This window comes from Gracilinanus agilis, chromosome 2 (assembly GCF_016433145.1).
Source record: "Gracilinanus agilis isolate LMUSP501 chromosome 2, AgileGrace, whole genome shotgun sequence".
In the NCBI taxonomy this organism is placed as follows: Eukaryota; Metazoa; Chordata; class Mammalia; order Didelphimorphia; family Didelphidae; genus Gracilinanus; species Gracilinanus agilis.
Genome location: NC_058131.1, coordinates 457,629,025 through 457,648,581, shown reverse-complemented (window position 1 = coordinate 457,648,581; position 19,557 = coordinate 457,629,025). Strand labels below are relative to the sequence as shown.

General features: G+C 34.9%; 1 protein-coding gene across 1 annotated transcript in view; it reads left to right on the top strand.

Annotated features, from left to right (window-relative positions):
- The first annotated feature begins 576 nt into the window (after positions 1–576).
- Positions 577–19,557, top strand: part of RAD51B (RAD51 paralog B) — a 107,108-nt gene continuing 88,127 nt past the window's right edge. Inside the window, 3 exon segments of the mRNA XM_044659956.1 lie at positions 577–660; positions 6,224–6,337; positions 7,810–7,926. Coding sequence (XP_044515891.1) covers positions 577–660; positions 6,224–6,337; positions 7,810–7,926 — 315 coding nt within the window.

Sequence of the window (19,557 nt, the reverse complement as noted above, 5' to 3'; positions counted from 1 at the left end):
GACTTGTTTAATTTTTAATTTTAATAATTTTAGGGGCAGCTAGGTGGTACAATAGACAGAGCTTTGGCCTGGAGTTAGGAGGACCTGTTCAAATGTGGTCTCAGACACTGCCCAGCTGTATGATCCTGGGCAAGTCACTTAACCCATATTGTCTAGTCCTTCCTCTTCTGTCTTAGAGTTGTTACTTAGACAGAAAATGAGTTTAAAAAAATGATTTGTTTGGGAAGCCATCCTCAAGACCAATTACATATACTTGCAAAATCAAATCATAGAATCATGATGATGGAAACCATCTTGAGAGGTTACCTAGTTTTCCCCCTGTCCCTATCCTGTTGTGTTTAGAAGGATCAAGGTCTTCAATTCAGTTATTTTAAATTCAGCTTTGTTTTTACTGTATATGGAAAGATTAGAATAAATTGCAGTGTTTTTCTTGAATAAATCTTGTGGTGTATCTTTTTATTTATATTTTATATATTTTTTATTTAATATTTAATATTTTATCTATTATAAATTGCATGATTTCTTTGTTTTTGTTTTGTTAAGGTCATTCTTTTTTCTTTTGCTGGATTTGGTGCTATGGCCAGCAAGAAATTAACTCGAATAGGCTTATCCCAGGATCTTTGTGATCGGCTAAGTAGACATCATATTGTTACTTGTCAGGTAAAATTTTGTTTATTTTTTTAAATGAAAAATTGTAAATATGTATTAAATATTCATCAAGTAAATATGTAACAGGTAAAATTTTGGGTTTTTAAAAAAAGATATATTAAGTGATGATTGAGTTTCAAAAATAATTCAACATTAGCATACTTAAAAAAAAACACAACCCTTACCTTCTGTCTTAGAATTGATACCAAATGGGGGCAGCTGGGCAGCTGGGTTGTCAACTATTTTAAACATACCAAAGAAGTCTTATTTAAAATTTTATTAAATATTTATTTAATAAGCATGGGGGCATCTAAGTGGCTCAGTGGATTGAGAGCTAGGCCTAGAGATGGGAGGTCCTGGGTTCAAATCTGGCCTCAGACACTTCCTAGCTGTGTGACCCTGGGAAAGTCACTTAAGCCCCATTGCCTACCCTTAACACTCTTTTTCCAAGTTGGAAGGTAAAGGTTAAAAAAAAAAAGGAATTGATACTAAATATTAGTCCAAAGCAGAAGGGTAGTAAGGGCTAGTCATTTAGGTTTAGTGACTTGCCCAGGATCACACAGCTAGATTTGAATCTAGAACCTCTTATCTCTAGGCTTGGCTCTTTATCCACTGAGCCACTTAGATGCCCCCATGCTTATTAAATAAATATTTTATAAACTTTTAAATAAGACTTCTTTGGTATGTTTAAAATAATTGACAAGCTGAAAAAATTTTGATTTGTACATAATTCTTTCTGTATTATATTCTTTTAGGAAAACATTGTAAAAAGAAAAATGCCTTAAATTCATGTCCAAGACATATTTCTTCATATCTCCTATTAGCTACTCTACCTTTCCAATTCTCCATTTCTCCCAAAGTCACCATTAACAGTTTAGTTATGTAGGCAGGAAAAGGAATAGAATCATTCACAACTCTTTCCTCTCTCTAACATCTAATCATTTGTAAACCTATGCTAATTCTAATTCCTCATTATCTCTTCTGTTCATTTCTTTCTCACCATTTACTCTGCTATACCACTCTAATTCAGGTCATCATGACTGTTTTTCTGGATTGTATTATAGACTCAACTGATCTCCCAGCCTTTAGTCTCTCCTTTATGTAGCTGAGAAAAAAACTTTTGAATGTGCAAGTCTGGCTATGTCAATTCTTCTGTTTAAAAACTTCCAGAGGTTCCTTATTGCCTCTATTCAGGATAAAATTTAAACTCCTAAGCCTGTCATTGGATAGGTAGATAGGTAGTGCAGGGGCTGGTATAATAAGTGCCAGACCTGGAGGCAGGAAGATTCATCTCCCTGAATTCAAACCTCACTTCAGACACTTAAAAGCTATGTGATTCTGGACAAATCACTTAACTTTGTTTGCCTCAGTTTCCTCATCTGTCAAATGAATTGGAGAAGGAAATGGCAAACTATGCCAGTGTCTCTGCCTAAAAAAAAACTCTAAATGGGGTCATAAAGAGTCAGACACCACTGAAATAACTGAGCTACAACAAAGCCTATCCAGCCTACCTACTCTTATTGCACATTACTCTCCCTAAAGTTCTCTACATCCATATCTGATTGGGCTACTAGCTGTTTCAGAACTCAGCCTTTCTGTCTCCTGCCTTCTCAGGTCCCCACTCCATCTCCTCTCCAAAATACCTGAAATACATTTGCTCTTCAGGTCTACTACTTGAACTACTCTTACTTCAACTCATTTGTCAGTTAAGCCATGAAGCCTTTTCTGATTCCCTTGACTAAAAGTGTTTTTCCCTTCTCAGATTTTCTTAGAGCTCTGGCTCTATTCTAGGTTCCTATCACATTCTACCTTTTACTGTATTTACTGTCTTTTTCACTATTGTATCCCTTCTAGTAGAATGTTAGCTCTTTAAGGCAGAGTCTGTATTATTTTTTCATCTTGCATTAAGTAGAGTTTAATAATGTGCAATTGAATTGATTTTGTTAAATCCTATTATGTATCAGAATTCCAGTACAGTCTTACTCATTTATGGAAAATTGCTTGTTTAGATAAGAAATATGCAAATCAGGATGTTGGAAATCTGATTTTTTTTTAAAGCAATTCTAGGGATGATGAGCATTTTTTGTTCCATCTGAATGAATCTGTTCGATTCAGAAATGTGTGGTAAGACAATGGATTTGTATGCATGTCAGAAAAATTTATTTTAAGGAGTTGAAAAAATAATATGATTTTGTTTACTAAGAAAGATTTTCATTGTATTCCATACTTTTACAAATTTGCTTTATATAGCGAAGCTATATCTTCAACCTTTTAATTAAACATCCATTTATATTTATATTCACATTTCCCATGTAAACCCCCACAGAAAGATGAATATTTAAAATATTTTAAATTACAAATTAAAAAATCATTACCAAACATGAACATTTTTATATGCAAAAAAAATCGGAAAAGTAAGGTTGTGTATGAAACTGTGAATCTATTATGTATAGCTTGTTTTTTAAAATACATATTAAATTTAAAGTGGAAATACAGACAATACTTGTCTGTATCTATTTTTGAACTTCTTTTCTCCTGTATATTTTTAGAATATTTCACTAATGCCCTCATTTCTTTTTCTTTTGTCTTATTTCTTTTGCCTTTATTCTCTCACTCTCTCCCATGAAATCCCTCCCTTACTCATGATGAAAAATGCCATAGAAAGAACTATCAAAGTATGAATGCAGATCTAACCATACTATTTCTTACCTCATTTCCATCATGAGCTTTTTCTTAGATGTTTGATATGACTTTTTTCATAAAATAAAGAACATGAAAATTTCTATTGCGTGACAACACAGGAATAACAGATTGCTTACTATCTGGGGAGGGAAGAGGAGGATAGGAGTGAGGAAGAGAATCTGGATTTCAAAAAGTCAGAAAGCAATTGCTAAAAAATTTTTCTACATGTAATTGAAAAAAAAGGAATAGAAAGTGAATGGAAAAAAAATCTCTCCTTTGTAAATACATTAATTTTTGTTGTTCAGTTATTTCAGTTGTGACTGACTTTGGGTGACCCCATTTGTTTGTTTTTTGTTTTTTTGTTTGTTTTTTTGGCAAACATACTGCTGTGGTTTGCCATTTCTGCATCCAGCTCATTTGACAGATGAGAAAACTGAGGCAAACAGGGTTAAGTGACTTGCCCAGGATTGCATAGCTTTTAAGTATCTGAGATATGATATAAAGTCAGGGAGATCAGTCTTCCTAACTACAGGTCTGGCACTATGCCATTGTGCCACCTATCTTCCCTAACAAATTAATATGAACAAGCAAAAAATCTTTGTATTTTGTTGATTGTGTCTGAAAATATATGCCTTATTCTGAACCTTCATGCTTTTTCAGGAGGTATTTGGAGTTGTTAGAAGTAATTGCATTGATCAGTTATTAAGTCTTAATAAAAGTTGTTTTTATTTAATGTTATAGTTAAATAGTTATGATTCTGCTCAATTCTCTGTATATCAGTTCATGCCAGTCTTCCCATGTTTTTCTGAATCAGTGTCTTTCATTATTTCTCACAGGACAATAATGTTTCTTTGTACTGGATACCATAATTTGTTCAAATCATTCTCCAAATGAAAGGCACCTATTTTGTTTTAAGGTCTTTTGAAGCAACAAAAAGTATTATAAATATATAAAAAGCACTATATATATATCTTCCCACTTATCTTTTATGGCTTTGGAATGCATACCTAGTAATCATATTGTTGGATCAAAGAGGGTTTTTAATGACTTTTTGGGGCATAATTAGAAATTGTTTTTCAAATTGGCTAGACCAATTTACAGCTCCTCCAGTCACACGTGTATCTGTCAACTCAATGCTTCTCCAACATTGGTCATTTTTTTTTTCCCTATCTTTGTTAATCTAGTGAGTATGAGATGGAACCTCAGAATTATTTCAATTTGCATTTCTCTTATTGATAACTTGAAGTGTTTATATACACACACATACACACATATAATGTATTTTAAACCCTTATCTTCTTAGAATTAGTATTTTGTTCTAAGGCAAAAGAGCAGTAAGGGTTGGCAATATGGGGTTAAGTGAATTGCTCAGTCATAGGACAAGGAAGTATCCATGACCAGATCTTATGATAGTTTAGATTTCTTCAGTTGTAAATTGCTTATTGATATCCTTGAACCATTTATCTTTTGGGGAATGCTCTTATTCTTATATATTTGTACCAGACCTTTATCAGAGAAATTTGCTCCAAAATTTTTTCATAGTTACCTACTTTACTTTTTTTTTTTTTTTTTTTTTTTTTTTTTACATTTTTAAACCCTTAACTTCTGTGTATTGTCTCATAGGTGGGAGTGGTAAGGGTGGGCAATGGGGGTCAAGTGACTTGCCCAGGGTCACACAGCTGGGAAGTGTCTGAGGCTGGATTTGAACCTAGGACCTCCCATCTCTAGGCCTGACTCTCAATCCATTGAGCTACCCAGCTGCCCCCACCTACTTTACTTTTAATACTAACTTCATTTTTTTTTTGTGCAAAACCTTTTCAATTTTATGTAACTATCCATTTTATTTCCTGTGATTCTCTTTATCCCTTTTCTGATCAACAACTCTTTTCCCTATTCGTAATGGTCAAAAAGTATCTATCTTGGTTCCTCCAAATTGTTTTACAATGTGACCTTTTTATGTAATCAAAAATAGTCAATAAAATTTTATTAAGCCAGGTGTAATGATAAGGGAATATAAATAAAGAAAGCCCCTGCCCTCAAGGACCTTATAAAGTAATGGGGAAAGACAACCAAGAGACGAGAGCTGAAAAATAGGGGTTTGAGGGAAAGACTCAGCCTAAGGGCCTAGTGGACTTGCCAGAGGAGTTCAAAATGAATGCAGCTTGGTGGGAAATAGGGACATGTCTGAGGTCATGTAAATAGTGTGAGATGCTGATTTCAGCTTGATTTTTTCCTAAACTATTTTCCTAGTAGTTTTTGTCAAATAGGGAGGCCTTAAACCAGTAGAATGAAAGTTAATTTTTTCTCTCATCGGATACTTGCCTTATCTGAATTGATAGATGCTAGCTGCTTCTTTACACTCTCCCAGCTTTTAAGGAGTGCATATTAAACTGTTACCTAGTAATGCCTCAGTATGTAAACATTTGTGTCTGAACTCCAGAAGGCACAAGAACTTTGTTTATTTAATAAGAATGAGTAAATGTTTTAGTTAAGGAACAATGTGGCTATTTTTTACTATGTCATAAAACCCACAATGGATAAAATGTTTTTACATGTGGTCAAGCAGGACTCTCTGCTTCTGGTGTTCTTCGAGAGGATTGAACATCTTTAGACCCTGGGTGCTAATAGTTTTAAGTGCCTGGTGCACTATGCTTTAGGGAGTTCATGGTAACTCAATTAGATAATCAAAAGATAAGAATCTGTCGCCTTATCTTTTAGTTAATCAAAGAGGATTTATTTATTAATATAATACTTTGGTGAAAGATAAATCTGGAATGTTATGTTATCAACATATAGAATTCACACACTCTCAAAGCAAGAGGGTTTCCATAAAATAAACATCTTCTCTGTAATTCATGTTGATTTAAAACTGTTTCTCTGCACACTTCTCTAGGATTTCCTATGTCTTTCCCCGTTGGAACTCATGAAGGTGACTGGCCAGAGTTACCAGGGTGTCTCTGAACTTCTCTATGTGGTTAGCAGATCCTGTGCTCCTCAAATGCAGACTGTAAGCTTCCTTTACATTTTGGTGGTTCATTGGAAGTAGAATTAACATGATTTTTATAAGCTAGTGTGTGAAGTGATGATCCTTTTCATCAGCTACTGAGTTAACGAAGACTTAATTTGTAATCATCAGGGTTAGGTCCTCTCTATGTTATAGACAGTTTTGTTATTTAAATTAAAAAAAACAAAAAACCCTTACTTTATGTCTAAGGATCCAAACTGTGTATTGGTTCCAAGGCAGAAGAGAGGTAAGGGCTAAGCAGTTGGGGATTAAGTGTCTTGCCCAGGGTCACACAGTTAGGAGGTGTTCTTCATTCTTTAAGTCCTCCTGGGCCTTATCTTCTCTCTTTCATGGAGCATTTTTCATAAATGCAGAGACTAAATATTTTTAGAAATAAAATTACTTACTGGTTTAGAGTTTTAAAAGGGTGGATCAATGGAATAGATGGGGTAAATGATAGTAGCAAGATAGTGTTCGATAAACCCAAAGATCCCAGCTTTTGGGACAAGAACCAACTATTTGATAAAAACTGCTAAGAGAATTGGAAAACAGCATGGGAGAAATTAGGTTTAGATTAACATTTTACACCCTATACCAAGATTAATTCAGAATGGGAAAATGACAAATATAAAGAGGGAAATTATAAACAAATTAGGTGAACATAGAATAGTATTCCTGTCAGATCAATGGCAAAAGAAGGAATTTATGACCAAACAGGAAATAGAGAACACTACAAAATGTAAAATGAATAATTTTCATTATATTAAATTAAAAAGTTTCTGTACAAACAAAACCAATGCAGTCAAAATTAGAAGAGAAGCAATAAATTGGAAAAAAATTTTATAACAAAAACCTCTGACAAAGGTCTAATTTCTCAAATTTATAAGAAGCTAAATCAGTTGTACAAAAATATCAAGCCATGGGGGCAGCTGGGTAGCTCAGTGGATTGAGAGCCAGGCCTAGAGACGGGAGGTCCTAGGTTCAAATCTGGCCTCAGACACTTCCCAGCTGTGTGACCCTGGGCAAGTCACTTGACCCCCATTGCCTACCTTTACCACTCTTCCACCTATAAGTCAATACACAGAAGTTAAGGGTTTAAAATAAAAAAAAAATAAATTAAAAAAATATATCAAGCCATTCCCTAATTGACAAATGATCAAGAGACATGAATAGGTAGTTTTCAGATAAAGAATTCAAAACTACTGGGGAAACCAGGTGTTTTAGTGGATAGAGGACCAGGTCTGGAGATGGTAGGTCTTGAGTTCAAATATAACCTTAGATGCTTCATTTTTATATGACAGGAAAAGAAGGGAGATAAATTTAAAGGTTAGGGCTTTGAGAATTGTAAGATTCAAAATTGATAACATGTTTGAGGGCAAAAATGAAAGTCTGGAGTAAATGCTATGGGCTTTGATTAACCAGTTAAATAAGAACTTTTTTCATGGTTGATTACTTAAATATTTTTTGTTATTTAGGCTTATGAAATGAAATTGGAGAAATCTGGTGGTCTATCTTCAGCTTTCTTAGCTACAACCCTTACCAGCTTAGATGAAGCCCTACAAGGTGGTGTGGCTCGTGGGTCACTGACAGAGGTAAGAGAAAGATTTTGTTCTCTTTTTTTTGGAGTCAGTAATCAATCCATAAGCTTTAATTAAGTGGATAGAGCTAGGATGTAAGTGGGTTAGTAAAATTGATCATTTGACCACTTTGAGGGGAAGAACCATCTTCCTATTCTTTTTTTTTTTTTAATACCCTGAACAGCTTTTCTTTTACCTGCTGCTCTTAATCCCATATCTTTCCCATCTCCTCTGGGACCATTTTTTCTTAGCTGACCTCCCCTCTTTCATCTTTATTCCCTCTTTGGCTTGGATTCTTCACTTCTTAAGAATATGCTCAGGTTGTTCCCATCCTCAGAAAAAAAGCTAGCTGAGGCAAGGAGGAAGACCATTTCATCCTCTGATGCCAAAGGGAAGGTGAAGAGGACATAAGCAGGAGCATTTGAGTTTCTGAAAGGGCGAGGATGGAAACTTTTACTCTGAGTTACTGACATAAAAATTTGTGAGTAGATGTCTTTAAAACATGACCTATGGAAATCCCCTTGGAGATGTAGTTTGTACTTTTGCATGCCTGCTATCTCCTAACAGACCACCTCACTATTTTATTGAGAAGACTGAGGTCACCTTACACAAACTCTCCTCTTGTCTGTACCTTCTTTTTCACTCTCTTCTCCTTGGATATGGTTTTGTCAATGGAAATGACATTAAAGAGAATGCATTACCATCTACTTGGCTGTTGAATCTTAAGGATTACTGGATCTTTATAGCTGAACTGCAGCTGAAATTCTCTTCCATTTATTTATTTAATTACTTATCTACTTATTCATTCATTCATTTCAACCCACTATTTATTTATTTAATTTTTTGGGGGATTATTTATTTAAATTTATTTATTAAAGTCCTTACTTCCTGTCTTAGTAACAACTCTAAGACAGAAAGGCAAGAGCTAGGCAAATGAGGTTAAGTGAGTTGCCAAGGGTCACACAGCTGGGAAATGTTTGAAATTAGATTTGAACCCAGGTCCTCCCATCTCTAGGCCTGGCATTCTATCCAGTGAGCCACCTAGCTTCCCCTAACTGAAACCTTCTTTTTGGGAAACCCTTTTTTAGAATGCTCTCTTTGAGAGCATAAATTGTCTCCCTTTTAAAATGTGCATCTTCAGTTCAGTCCTTTATACCAGAGGTGTCAGGCCTATTAGCCTTCATGTGGCTAGATTAAAGTGTAATTGGCAAATATATGTAATATGTGTATATATATTTAATATATAAAATATAAATGTATAATATAAACAAACTAGATTAAAGCATAATTGGGAAATATAGTGATCCCTCACCTATTGTGGGAGTTATGTTCCAGAGACCCCTGTAATAGGTGGAAATCCACGAAGTAGCAGCATTATATTTATTTTATTACTTATATATATTTTAAGGCTTTATACACCCTTTCCATTCTCCTTTAAACCTTTTCCACATGTTACTGAGCCAATCAGCTCCCAGGATACAGAACACAGTGCTGTGGTTAGTTGCTTTTCTTTCCATCAGCCAATAGTGTGCCTATTGTAACTGTAACTCCATGATACAGAATTAGATATATTTAAAAAAATAAAACAAAACAGCAATACAGTGAAGCTGAGATAAGTGAACTGCAAGATAGCGAGGAACGACTGTATATTCTCATTCTCCATCTCCTTTTATTTCATTCTTATATTCCTCAACCCTATCCCACTCATGTTGAAATAATTCCTCTTCCCACTGTTCATTTCCAGATTCTCCAGTAAAGACTGCCATCATTTGTTCTCTTACGAAATTCATTTTTTAAAGTTTTCATCCCGCACAGACGATGGCACTTTTCTATCTGCTGCCATATCATTTTTCTTTCCTTTGCAAGGCGTTCAGCACCTGGATCACTGTCTTTCTTTCTTTTCCAACTTTTGTACTTATTTTAGTAGACTTCAGCATTCAGGTTGCTCTTTCCCTAAATACCTTAACCTCCTAGTTCCTCAGTTTCAGTTCCATTACTGACTTTCTACTTCAGTGACACACAGGGATAGCCACAGCCTAGAGTGTATCATTCTCTATGAGTTTTCCACTTCTTGCTTACAGACTGTGGTGTTTTCTGATTGGCCTCTCGTTATTCCATCTTTTTCCATAAACAGCTTCTCCTAGACCTTCTCTTCCCCCTCATTGTGACTTTCAATCCCTATGCTTCTCAGTATTCTCTTAAGTCATTTACTCAGTTTAGTTTTTAAAGCCCTTTGCAGGGGACAGTTAGATGGCTCAGCGGATTGAGAGACAGGCCCAGAGATGGGAGGTCCTGGGTTCATATTAGTCTCAGACATTTCCTAGCTGCATGGCCTTGTGCAAGTCACTTAACTGCATTGTCTAGCCCTTACTGCTCTTCTGCCTTGGAATCAAAGACAGAAGGGAAGAGTTAAACAATAAAATAAAATAAAATAAAATAAAGCCCTTTGCAATCCGGCCCTAATCTATCTTTATAGCCTCATTATATATCACTCTCCTTCCTATACTTTCTTGTTCCAGCCAGATTGGTTTGTTTTCAGTTATTCACACATGGCATTCCATTTCTATCAATGTCCTTTTTACTGGCCATCCCATATGCCTTTAAAGAAAACATTGACTTCATCTCAGTCTCACAGTCATCTTTCTTTTTTCAAGATGCAATAAAAACACCTACATTCTACATGAAGTCTTTTGTGATTCCTCTTGACTGTTATTGCCCCTTTCCCTCTGGCTTGTATTTAACCACCTTTTGTGAATTTTATATTTATTCTGTATGGAATTTAATTGAGGATATACTTATTACTCATTCCTCTTTGTAGATATATGCTTTTTGGGAATAGAGGTTGTTTCTCTTCTTTTTCTTTTGTCTCTGTATCCCTTTTACCTAGCAAAGTTCTTGGCACCTAGTGGATACTTAATGAATGTTTGTTGATTGATTCCTGCCAAGTGAATCTTCATAATGCACAGCTCTGATTAGTCAGTCAGTCAATAAATATATCAAACCATCACTCAGAAACTTCAGCAGCTTCCTTTTTCCAGTAGAGTAAAATATAAATGCCTTTTCCTAGCCTATCTAACTTATCTTTTTAGCTTTATTTCATGCTATCATCCTTCTTTAATGTTTATGTCCTAAAGAGACTAGCCATGATCCACTCTCTCACTGGGACTGCTGACATTCTTTTATTACCTAGCATAGTTTGACTCCTCCATGAAGCCTCTGAATATGGAAGGTGGGATGCTGTGTGCAGATAACAGCAAGTAGGTCAATTGACTGAAAGTTGGTACATGAGGATGAGTAATGTGTGATCTGCTTGGAAAGATAGTTGGAAGCCAGATTGTGAAGGTTTTATTTATTTTTTGAATTAATTTTTTTAAACCCTTACCTTCTGTCTTGGAATCAACACTGTGTATTGGTTCTAAGAAGAGTGGTAAGGGCTAGGCATTGGGGGTCAAGTGACTTGCCCAGGGTCACACAGCTAGGAAATGTCTGAGGTCAGACTTGAACCCAGGACCTCCCATCTCTGGGCCTGGCTCTCAATCCACTGAGCCACCTAACTGCCCCTTATGAAGGTTTTAAATGCCAAATAGAGGCTTTGTGTTTTACCCGAGGTATAATAGGTTCCTTTTAACTCCCCTCCCCCACAAATACTTTATTATATATTTTTTTCCCAATTACACACAGAAACAATTTTTAACATTGGTTTCCTGACATTTTGTGATCAGATTCTTTCTCTCCCTTGTTCTCCTTTCACCTCCCCGAGGTGGCAAGCAATATGATGTTGGGTATATATGTGTTATCATGAAATGCATATTTCCATATTTGTTATAATGTGAAAGAAGATTTATATCATACATATAAGAAAATACTCACAAAAGTTATAAAGTGAAAAATGGATTTGATGCAATCTGCTTTCAGACTCCCTCAGTTGCTTCTGTGGCAGGAGATAACATTTTTCATCAGGAGTCACTTGGGGTTGTCTAGGATCCTTGCATTGCTGATAGCCATTAAGTCATTCACAACTGATCATTGTACAATATATCTACAATTTTTAAAAACTCTTACTTTCTGTCTTAGAATCAATACTAAGGCAGAAGAGCAATAAGGGCTAGGTAATTGAGGTTAAGTGACTTACCCAGGGTCACATAGCTTGGAAGTGTCTGAGATCACATTTGAATCTAGAATCTCCCGTCTATAGGCCTGGTTCTTGATCAACTGAGCCACCAATAATATTGATGTTATTGTGTACAATGTTCTTTCTCCTGGTTCTGCTCACTTCACTCTCCATGAATTTATGCAAGTTTTCCCAGGTTTTTCTTAAATCTTCCTGTTAGTCATTTCTCACAGCACAAAAGCATTACATTACAACCATTTACTGTAGTTGGCCTGAATGGTTCTTGAGCAAGGGAGTGTACTTTAGGGACATCAACTTTGTAGTTATGTGGAGAGTATATTGAGAGGAATGAATGCATGCAGACAGACCATGGCAGTAGTTTTGGGGAGTAGGTAGTAAGAGACAATGGCAAAAGTTTAGGGGAGAGTTCATAGGGGTTTAAACTAGCATGGTGGCCCTTTGAGTGACTTTAACGAGGACTTTTGATAAATGAAATTAATAGAAAATCATCACCTTCACTGTCTTGGGAAATTGGCAGCTCTTGTTTAAATAGCGTTATTCATTTTCCAGTAAATATTCATTTTTTATTATAATTTCATTAGTAAAAGGGAGCTTTTTTTCAATTTTCATTAATGTCATTCCCTAGTATGTATTTACTTATTATAATTTCATTGCTAGAATATGTTATTTTTCCAATTTTTATTAATTTTATTCTCCACCCTGAAGAATATTATTTATTTTATTATACTTATATTATAATTGTACTTATATGTTAATATATTTATTATTTAAATATTAATTATGTTTTGTAAATTATATATTGAATTTTTTTTACTGGAGAGGTCCTATTAAAATTTTTAAAAAAGAGATTAATACAATCTGTGAAGTATATTGATACAAATTCATTTTTGTCTCCTGGTTAGTTCTGTATTTCATAAGTATCAGTTTGGAGGTGTCAAAATAAGTTTGTTCAGTCTTTTTTCTGGTGAAGATTTAAGATGCCAAAAATGTAACAGCTAGATTTCACAGATTCCAAAGGAATCTTAGACTTGGAAGTTAGTTAGGAAAAAAATAGTTTGCTGGGTTTGGAGATGATTGAGAGAGTGAGAATGAATCTAAAGACTTGCTGGTAGTGTTTTTATAGTATTTCTTTCCTGACAATTACTCTTCAAAAACAAAACAAAGCACTTATGAGAGTCAGACTTTAAAGACTTTTAAATTCCTTTATCAGTTTTATCTCAAGTGAAATACATTTCTAAGAGCATTTATGTATTCAGGTATTTTTTTAGTTAGGAATAGTAGAATTAGATAAGTATTACTTGGGCCAAAGAAAAGGAAGTAGGTGGGAAAGCAAGGAAACTTAAAGTTTTGGGGACCACCAAAGAGGATGAACCATAGTGCTCTGGACTATTTACTGTGAGAACCTTGTTCTAAAGACTGCATAGAATTTGATGGATTATTCTCATCTATGAGCTTAACAGTTGTAAAGTTTGGGAAACAATTCCTTTTTTCAGTTAGTTGGAGTTTAAGTAATGTTTGTGAAAAATCCTTACTTTCTGTCATTGTAACAACTCTAAGACAGAATGCAATAGGGTTACGTGACTTGCCCAGGGTCACACAGCTAGGAAGTGTCTGAAACCAGATTTCAACCCAGGCCCTCTCTACTCCAGGCCTAGTATTCCATCCACTGTGCCACCTAGCTGTTCCTTATAAAGTACATTTTAATAGTATGGGCTTGAGTTCACAGACCTGGACAACATTTGGAAACTCATGCCAAAAAGAAGAAGCCGTAGTAATATTATAATTTAGAACAAAATTATCTCCATAATAGTTATCTAGTAAATAAACCAAAATTTTTGCCATGGGTATTCATATCTCTTGTTTAGATATTTAAAGTGAGTCAACATTTTATGTTTTTACTTTTTTTTTTTAAAGGCAGTTGTTGGCACAGTGAATAAAAAGCTAGGCCTGGAGTTCAAATCTTGCTTCAGACCCTTACAAATGGTGTGATTCTGGGCTTTCTGCCTCAGTTTCCTCTTCTGTAAATGGGATTAATAATAACACCTCCCAGGACTATTGTGAGGATAAAATGAGATACTATAGGTTGTCCTAAAAAATTTAGTGCAATTTAAGTTATTAAAACTTTAATATTATACTAAATAATTCAGTATAACATCAAACTAAATATTAGTTAATATTCTTTTGGTAATATAAATATTTAACTTAAAAAGTTTAATAGCTTATAACTGTACTAAAACTTAGGAATTTTGGGACGTTCTGAATTTATAAAGTGCTTTACAAGCCTTAAAGCTCTCTATAAATGCTAGTTTTTGTTGTTATTTCAGTAGAGCCCACACATAGTCCATGCTTAAAAGGTAACAACATGACTTCCTTTTAGCAAGATGATTTTGCTTTGGTAGAGGCAGTGAGGTGGGATGTCAGGGGCCTATTTTGACATTGAGCCTTTTTTTCTGAAATAGTAAATGTTCCCATTTAAAACAGCCATTTCCCTGAAAGTGATATAATGTATGTTGTAATCAATCAGTTTTATAGATAAAATAGCTAAAACTGGTTTACTCTGAGTTACTTATTGGTCCATAAGTATTCCACTTATTCTCTTTTTTTATATCAGATAACTTAATGTTCTTCATTCATTTCTGCACTTTTAAGTACTTCTATCTTGGTTAAGTATGTTCTATAAAGGCATCTGGGTCTGATGAGTACTGAACTTGACATCTGGACTTTTTCACCCTTGGGAGATTTTTTAAATTTTATTTTTTATATTGACTAGGACAAAATTTTTTCCTTTTATATTGGGATAAATAAGCCATCTATCAAATAGTAAATGCCCTTTGATTTATTTTTCTTGTAGCACACATGTTCTGGTTTTGTTAATCATGTAGCTTGTGGTGAGTTGTCATCATTTACATGCTCTCCCTCTCCCATCCCCCTCCTAGCAACTATCAGTGTGATGAGTGGGTGGAGACAATCCAAGATATAACACTTTCCACATGTTGTTATTGTAAAGTAATTCAAGTAGGAGGCTTTTAAAAAGACAAGGTACAGCTTGGTTTTCTTGTCTGAGGGTTAGTTTTTTTAAATTTTGTTTTGTCTTCCTTTTTCCTGATTTTTAAACTTTAGAGGAGTTAGTGTTATTTTAATGATAGACTCTAGGTCTCCAGAGGTGAGCTTAATTTCTATTGATGAAAGAATGTTATTTTTAAAAAAGAGAATAAAGTAAACTTATTTTAAAATACTACATTTTTATTAATATCTTTTGCCTTGATGTCACATTCCCTTTGTACGTGCTCTCTCTCCTCCTCCCAGATACCTATTCCTTGCAACAAAGAATATGAAACGGAAAAAAAAACCCAGGCTAATTCTGCCAGATTTAATTATGATATCAAAAAAGACTGGGCATTATATGTACTCCATTCTGATGGTCTCCCACTTCTGAAAAGGAGTTTGGGGAAGTGCCTTGGAAAGTAAATTTTGAAGGTGGGGATATTTTGGGTAATTTTAAATAAGGTTTAAGATTTCTGTTTGTCTTTCTTTTTTCAATTACAGCCAACCAGACCTCACATTTTCCTTAGCAGTGCTATTCTGGCACATTGCCAAATCCACATCTGATTTTTGTTAGAAGTATTACATTTTAGTTTTTTTCTCCATCTTAAGTGTGGAGGTTTTATCTATTGAGACTTAAAGGTTTAGCAGTTAGGGTATCACATGGTGCTCAAGTACAATACCTTATAACCATTCCATACTTGCAAAGGAAATGACTACATTGGCTAGTTTTAGTTTAGTTTAGCTAGACTAGGGACAATTGTGTTTCTTATCTGGGGAATAATCTTTTCTAAGAATTGGCTATAATTTTTTTTTCTTCTTTGCTGATATTTTAAGGGCTCTATATTATTGGTGGCTTCTTTTCTACTTTTTTTTTTTCCACTTAGTTTTTACATTTCCTAGCCATGGCCATTCAAATTCAGTTTGACTGCCTAATCTGAATAGAATTTTATTGGTATGCTCTGTATGCATATAAATATTGTGCTTAGTTTTGAGTTGCCAGGAAGCAAATGACTTAAGAAAATTCTGGTCCTGGCAAGCTCTCTCTGCTTAACCACTATTGGTGTTGAAACTAGAAACTGAATCAAAACTTGAAATTTTGGGGTTTGGATCGTAGAACACTATGGAAGAAAGATTCTGTACTGTGTGCTTTTTGCATGACACAAATGAATTAAATAAACAATAAAATTAAATTCCAAGTATCTTTGCTTAGAGAAAGGAAAAAGAATCCAAAAGGACATAAATACAACTTAAAATTTTCAAGGTTTAAGAACAAAGATGAATTCCACAATCAAGATAAAACAGAAGGATAAAGCTCAATTAACAGTTTTGATGAACTAACCCTGGATAGGTGAATTGAGGAGATAAATCTATTAACTGAAATAATCGGAGACTTTTCCATTCTTTTAGTCTGATTATTTACCCTACTCTGGTCAAAGCATAGGGAAAGGGAGTACTAACTCTTACTCTTGGGGAGTCGTCACCCTAATTTCATCTACAAGTGGACCAGAGTTCCTCTTTCTATTTGTCTTAGTTTCCCTTTGAAAAAGGATAGATCTTGGCAAGGATATTAAAAGAATTTCAAACCATGAGAATCTTTCATTTAGCTGGGACTGAAGTATTGTCCTAATATTTTTTTTGTAATATGCAGACTAAAGAAGGAGCAAAGCAGGAGACACCCCCACTATGCTTACATGGGACATAACTAAAGTGTAATGCTAAAAATGTAACCTTCTACAGATACTGAAATATTTACATCCATTAAATAAATCTAAAACAGAATCTCTTGCATAAATTATGAGTTAGGAAAAAAGGGAAGAGCATTCAAAAATTGGGTCTGAAAATTATCACATCACATGCTTGATTTTTTAATATAAAAACTTAGTACCCTTTAAACAGAATTTAGTGTTCATGTGTTCTTGGGAAAGCCTAGTCACTTGATTTTTAAAAGTAGACCATAACAGCGATTCCTTCTTCCCAAAGAATATACTAAATCATTGCTTTAAAATAAAGTGGAAAATGAAAGAAAACAGTTGTTTGATTCTTCTACTATAGTTCGTTAAAGCTATTCTTTTAAAAAAGATGTTGGTATAGTGTGCCTTTCCACTAAGAACCTCAAAGCATTTAAAAAAATAGATATTAACTCATTAATTTTCAGAAGTCCTATGGGACACAGGGAGTGAATTTAAGGTAATTGAAAGGTGCTGGTCTAGTGGTTATTAATATAGTTTTATGGTAATTAACAGTTTTAACTAAGGGTTAAGATCCATTTATTTATTTATTTTTTGCCAACTTCCCTTACCTATATTGATCTAACATGCCAGAGAATCCTCACCTTGGAGACGTTGGAGACTTCAGATGTGTTTGTCTGGCTCAGAATGCGATTTTTACAACTTTTTCTCCAGATTTTGATTCATTTAGGAGAAATTCAGGACTCTGGCGGAATCACAACACAAAGTACACCCCTTATCTCAGATTGAACCCATCCCAGGGCTGCCCTGCTCCTAATAAATAAAAAAAAAAACCTTTTATTTGGGTTCCTTCCATCTCATCCAGAATTTTATTACCAAATTGGACTCAGTGTTAAACTCACTTTTACTCCAAATGTGGGGATCTGAACTCAACTCCATTTTGATCTATTGAAGTCAAAGGAGTATATTTCTTGGACGCTTCCAAATGGCATCAGTTTTGATCTGAAGGCTTCTAAACATCTTGTGAAGGAGTGCATCTTTGTTTTTTTCAAGTTTCTGTTGTTTTTGTCTCTGTTACTTGTTTCTTATTTAATATAGTTTCATCACCTAGGTTGGATGGAAATGAATTGATCAGGGCTGACCTGATATATAGTCCCATCCCTTATGCCCTTCTCTTCATATTATTTTTACAAAGGTGATTATGTTTTTTTAAAATCATTTATTAATATTCATTTTTAACATGGTTACATGATTCAAGCTCCTACTTTCTCCTTCACCCTCGGCTGTCCCCCCACCCATAGCCGACGCACATTTCCACTGGTTTTAACATGTGTCCTTGTTCAAGACCTATTTCCAAATTGTTGATATTTGCATTGGTGTGGTAGTTTTGAGTCCACATCCCCAATCATGTCCTCCTCAGCCCATGCGTTTAAGCATTTGTTTTTCTTATATGTTTCCTCTCCTGTAGTTCTTCCTCTGAATGTGGGTAGCATTCTTTACCATAAATCCCTCAGAGCTGTCCTGTGTCATTGCTTTCTGCTGGTACAGAAGTCCATTGTATTCGAATTTTACCATAGTATATCAGTCTCTGTATACAATGTTCTTCTGGCTCTGCTCCTATTGCTCTTCATCAGTTCCTGGAGGTCTTTCCAGTTCACCTGGAACTCCTCTAGTTTATTATTCCTTTTAGCACAATAGTATTCCATCACCCGCATGTACCACAGTTTGTTCAGCCATTCCCCAATTGAAGGACATACCCTCCTTTTCCAGTTTTTTGCCACCACAAAAAGCGCAGCTATAAATATTTTCATACAAGTCTGTTTATCTATGATCTCTTTGGGGTACAAACCCAACAGTGGTATGGCTGGATCAAAGGGCAGGCATTCTTTTATAGCCCTTTGAGCATAGTTCCAAATTGCCAGCCAGAATGGTTGGATCAGTTCACAACTCTACCAGCAGTGCATCAATGTCCCAATTTTGCCACATCCCCTCCAGCATTCATTACTCTCCCCTTCTTTCATTTTAGCCAATCTGCTAGGTGTGAGGTGATACCTCAGAGTTGTTTTGATTTGCATTTCTCTAATTATTAGAGATTTAGAACACTTTCTCATGTGCTTATTGATACTTTTGATTTCTTTGCCTGAAAATTGCCTACTCATGTCTCTTGCCCATTTATCAATTGGGGAATGGCTTGATTTTTTTTTTTTATGCTTGATTCATTTTTTAATTTTTAATTTTTTTTTATTTTAAACCCTTTAACTTCTGTGTATTGACTTATAGGTGGAAGATTGGTAAGGGTGGGCAATGGGGGGCAAGTGACTTGCCCAGGGTCACACAGCTGGGAAGTGTCTGAGGCGGGATTTGAACCGAGGACCTCCCGTCTCCAGGCCTGGCTCTCAATCCACTGAGCTACCCAGCTGCCCCCTTGATTTTTTATACAATTGATTCAACTCCTTGTATATTTGAGTAATTAGGTCCCTGTCAGAGTTTTTTGTTATAAAGATTTTTTCCCAATTTGTTGTTTCCCTTATGATTTTGACTACATTGTTTTTGTTTGTACAAAAGCATTTTAGCTTAATATAATCAAAACCATTTAATTTACATTTTGTAATTTTCTCTAACTCTTGCTTGTTTTTAAAATCTTTCCTTTCCCAGAGATCTGACAGGTATACTATTTTGTGTTCACTTAACTTATTTATAGTTTCCCTCTTTATATTCAAGTCATTCACCCATTCTGAATTTATCTTGGTGTAGGGTGTGAGATGTTGATCTAAACCTAAT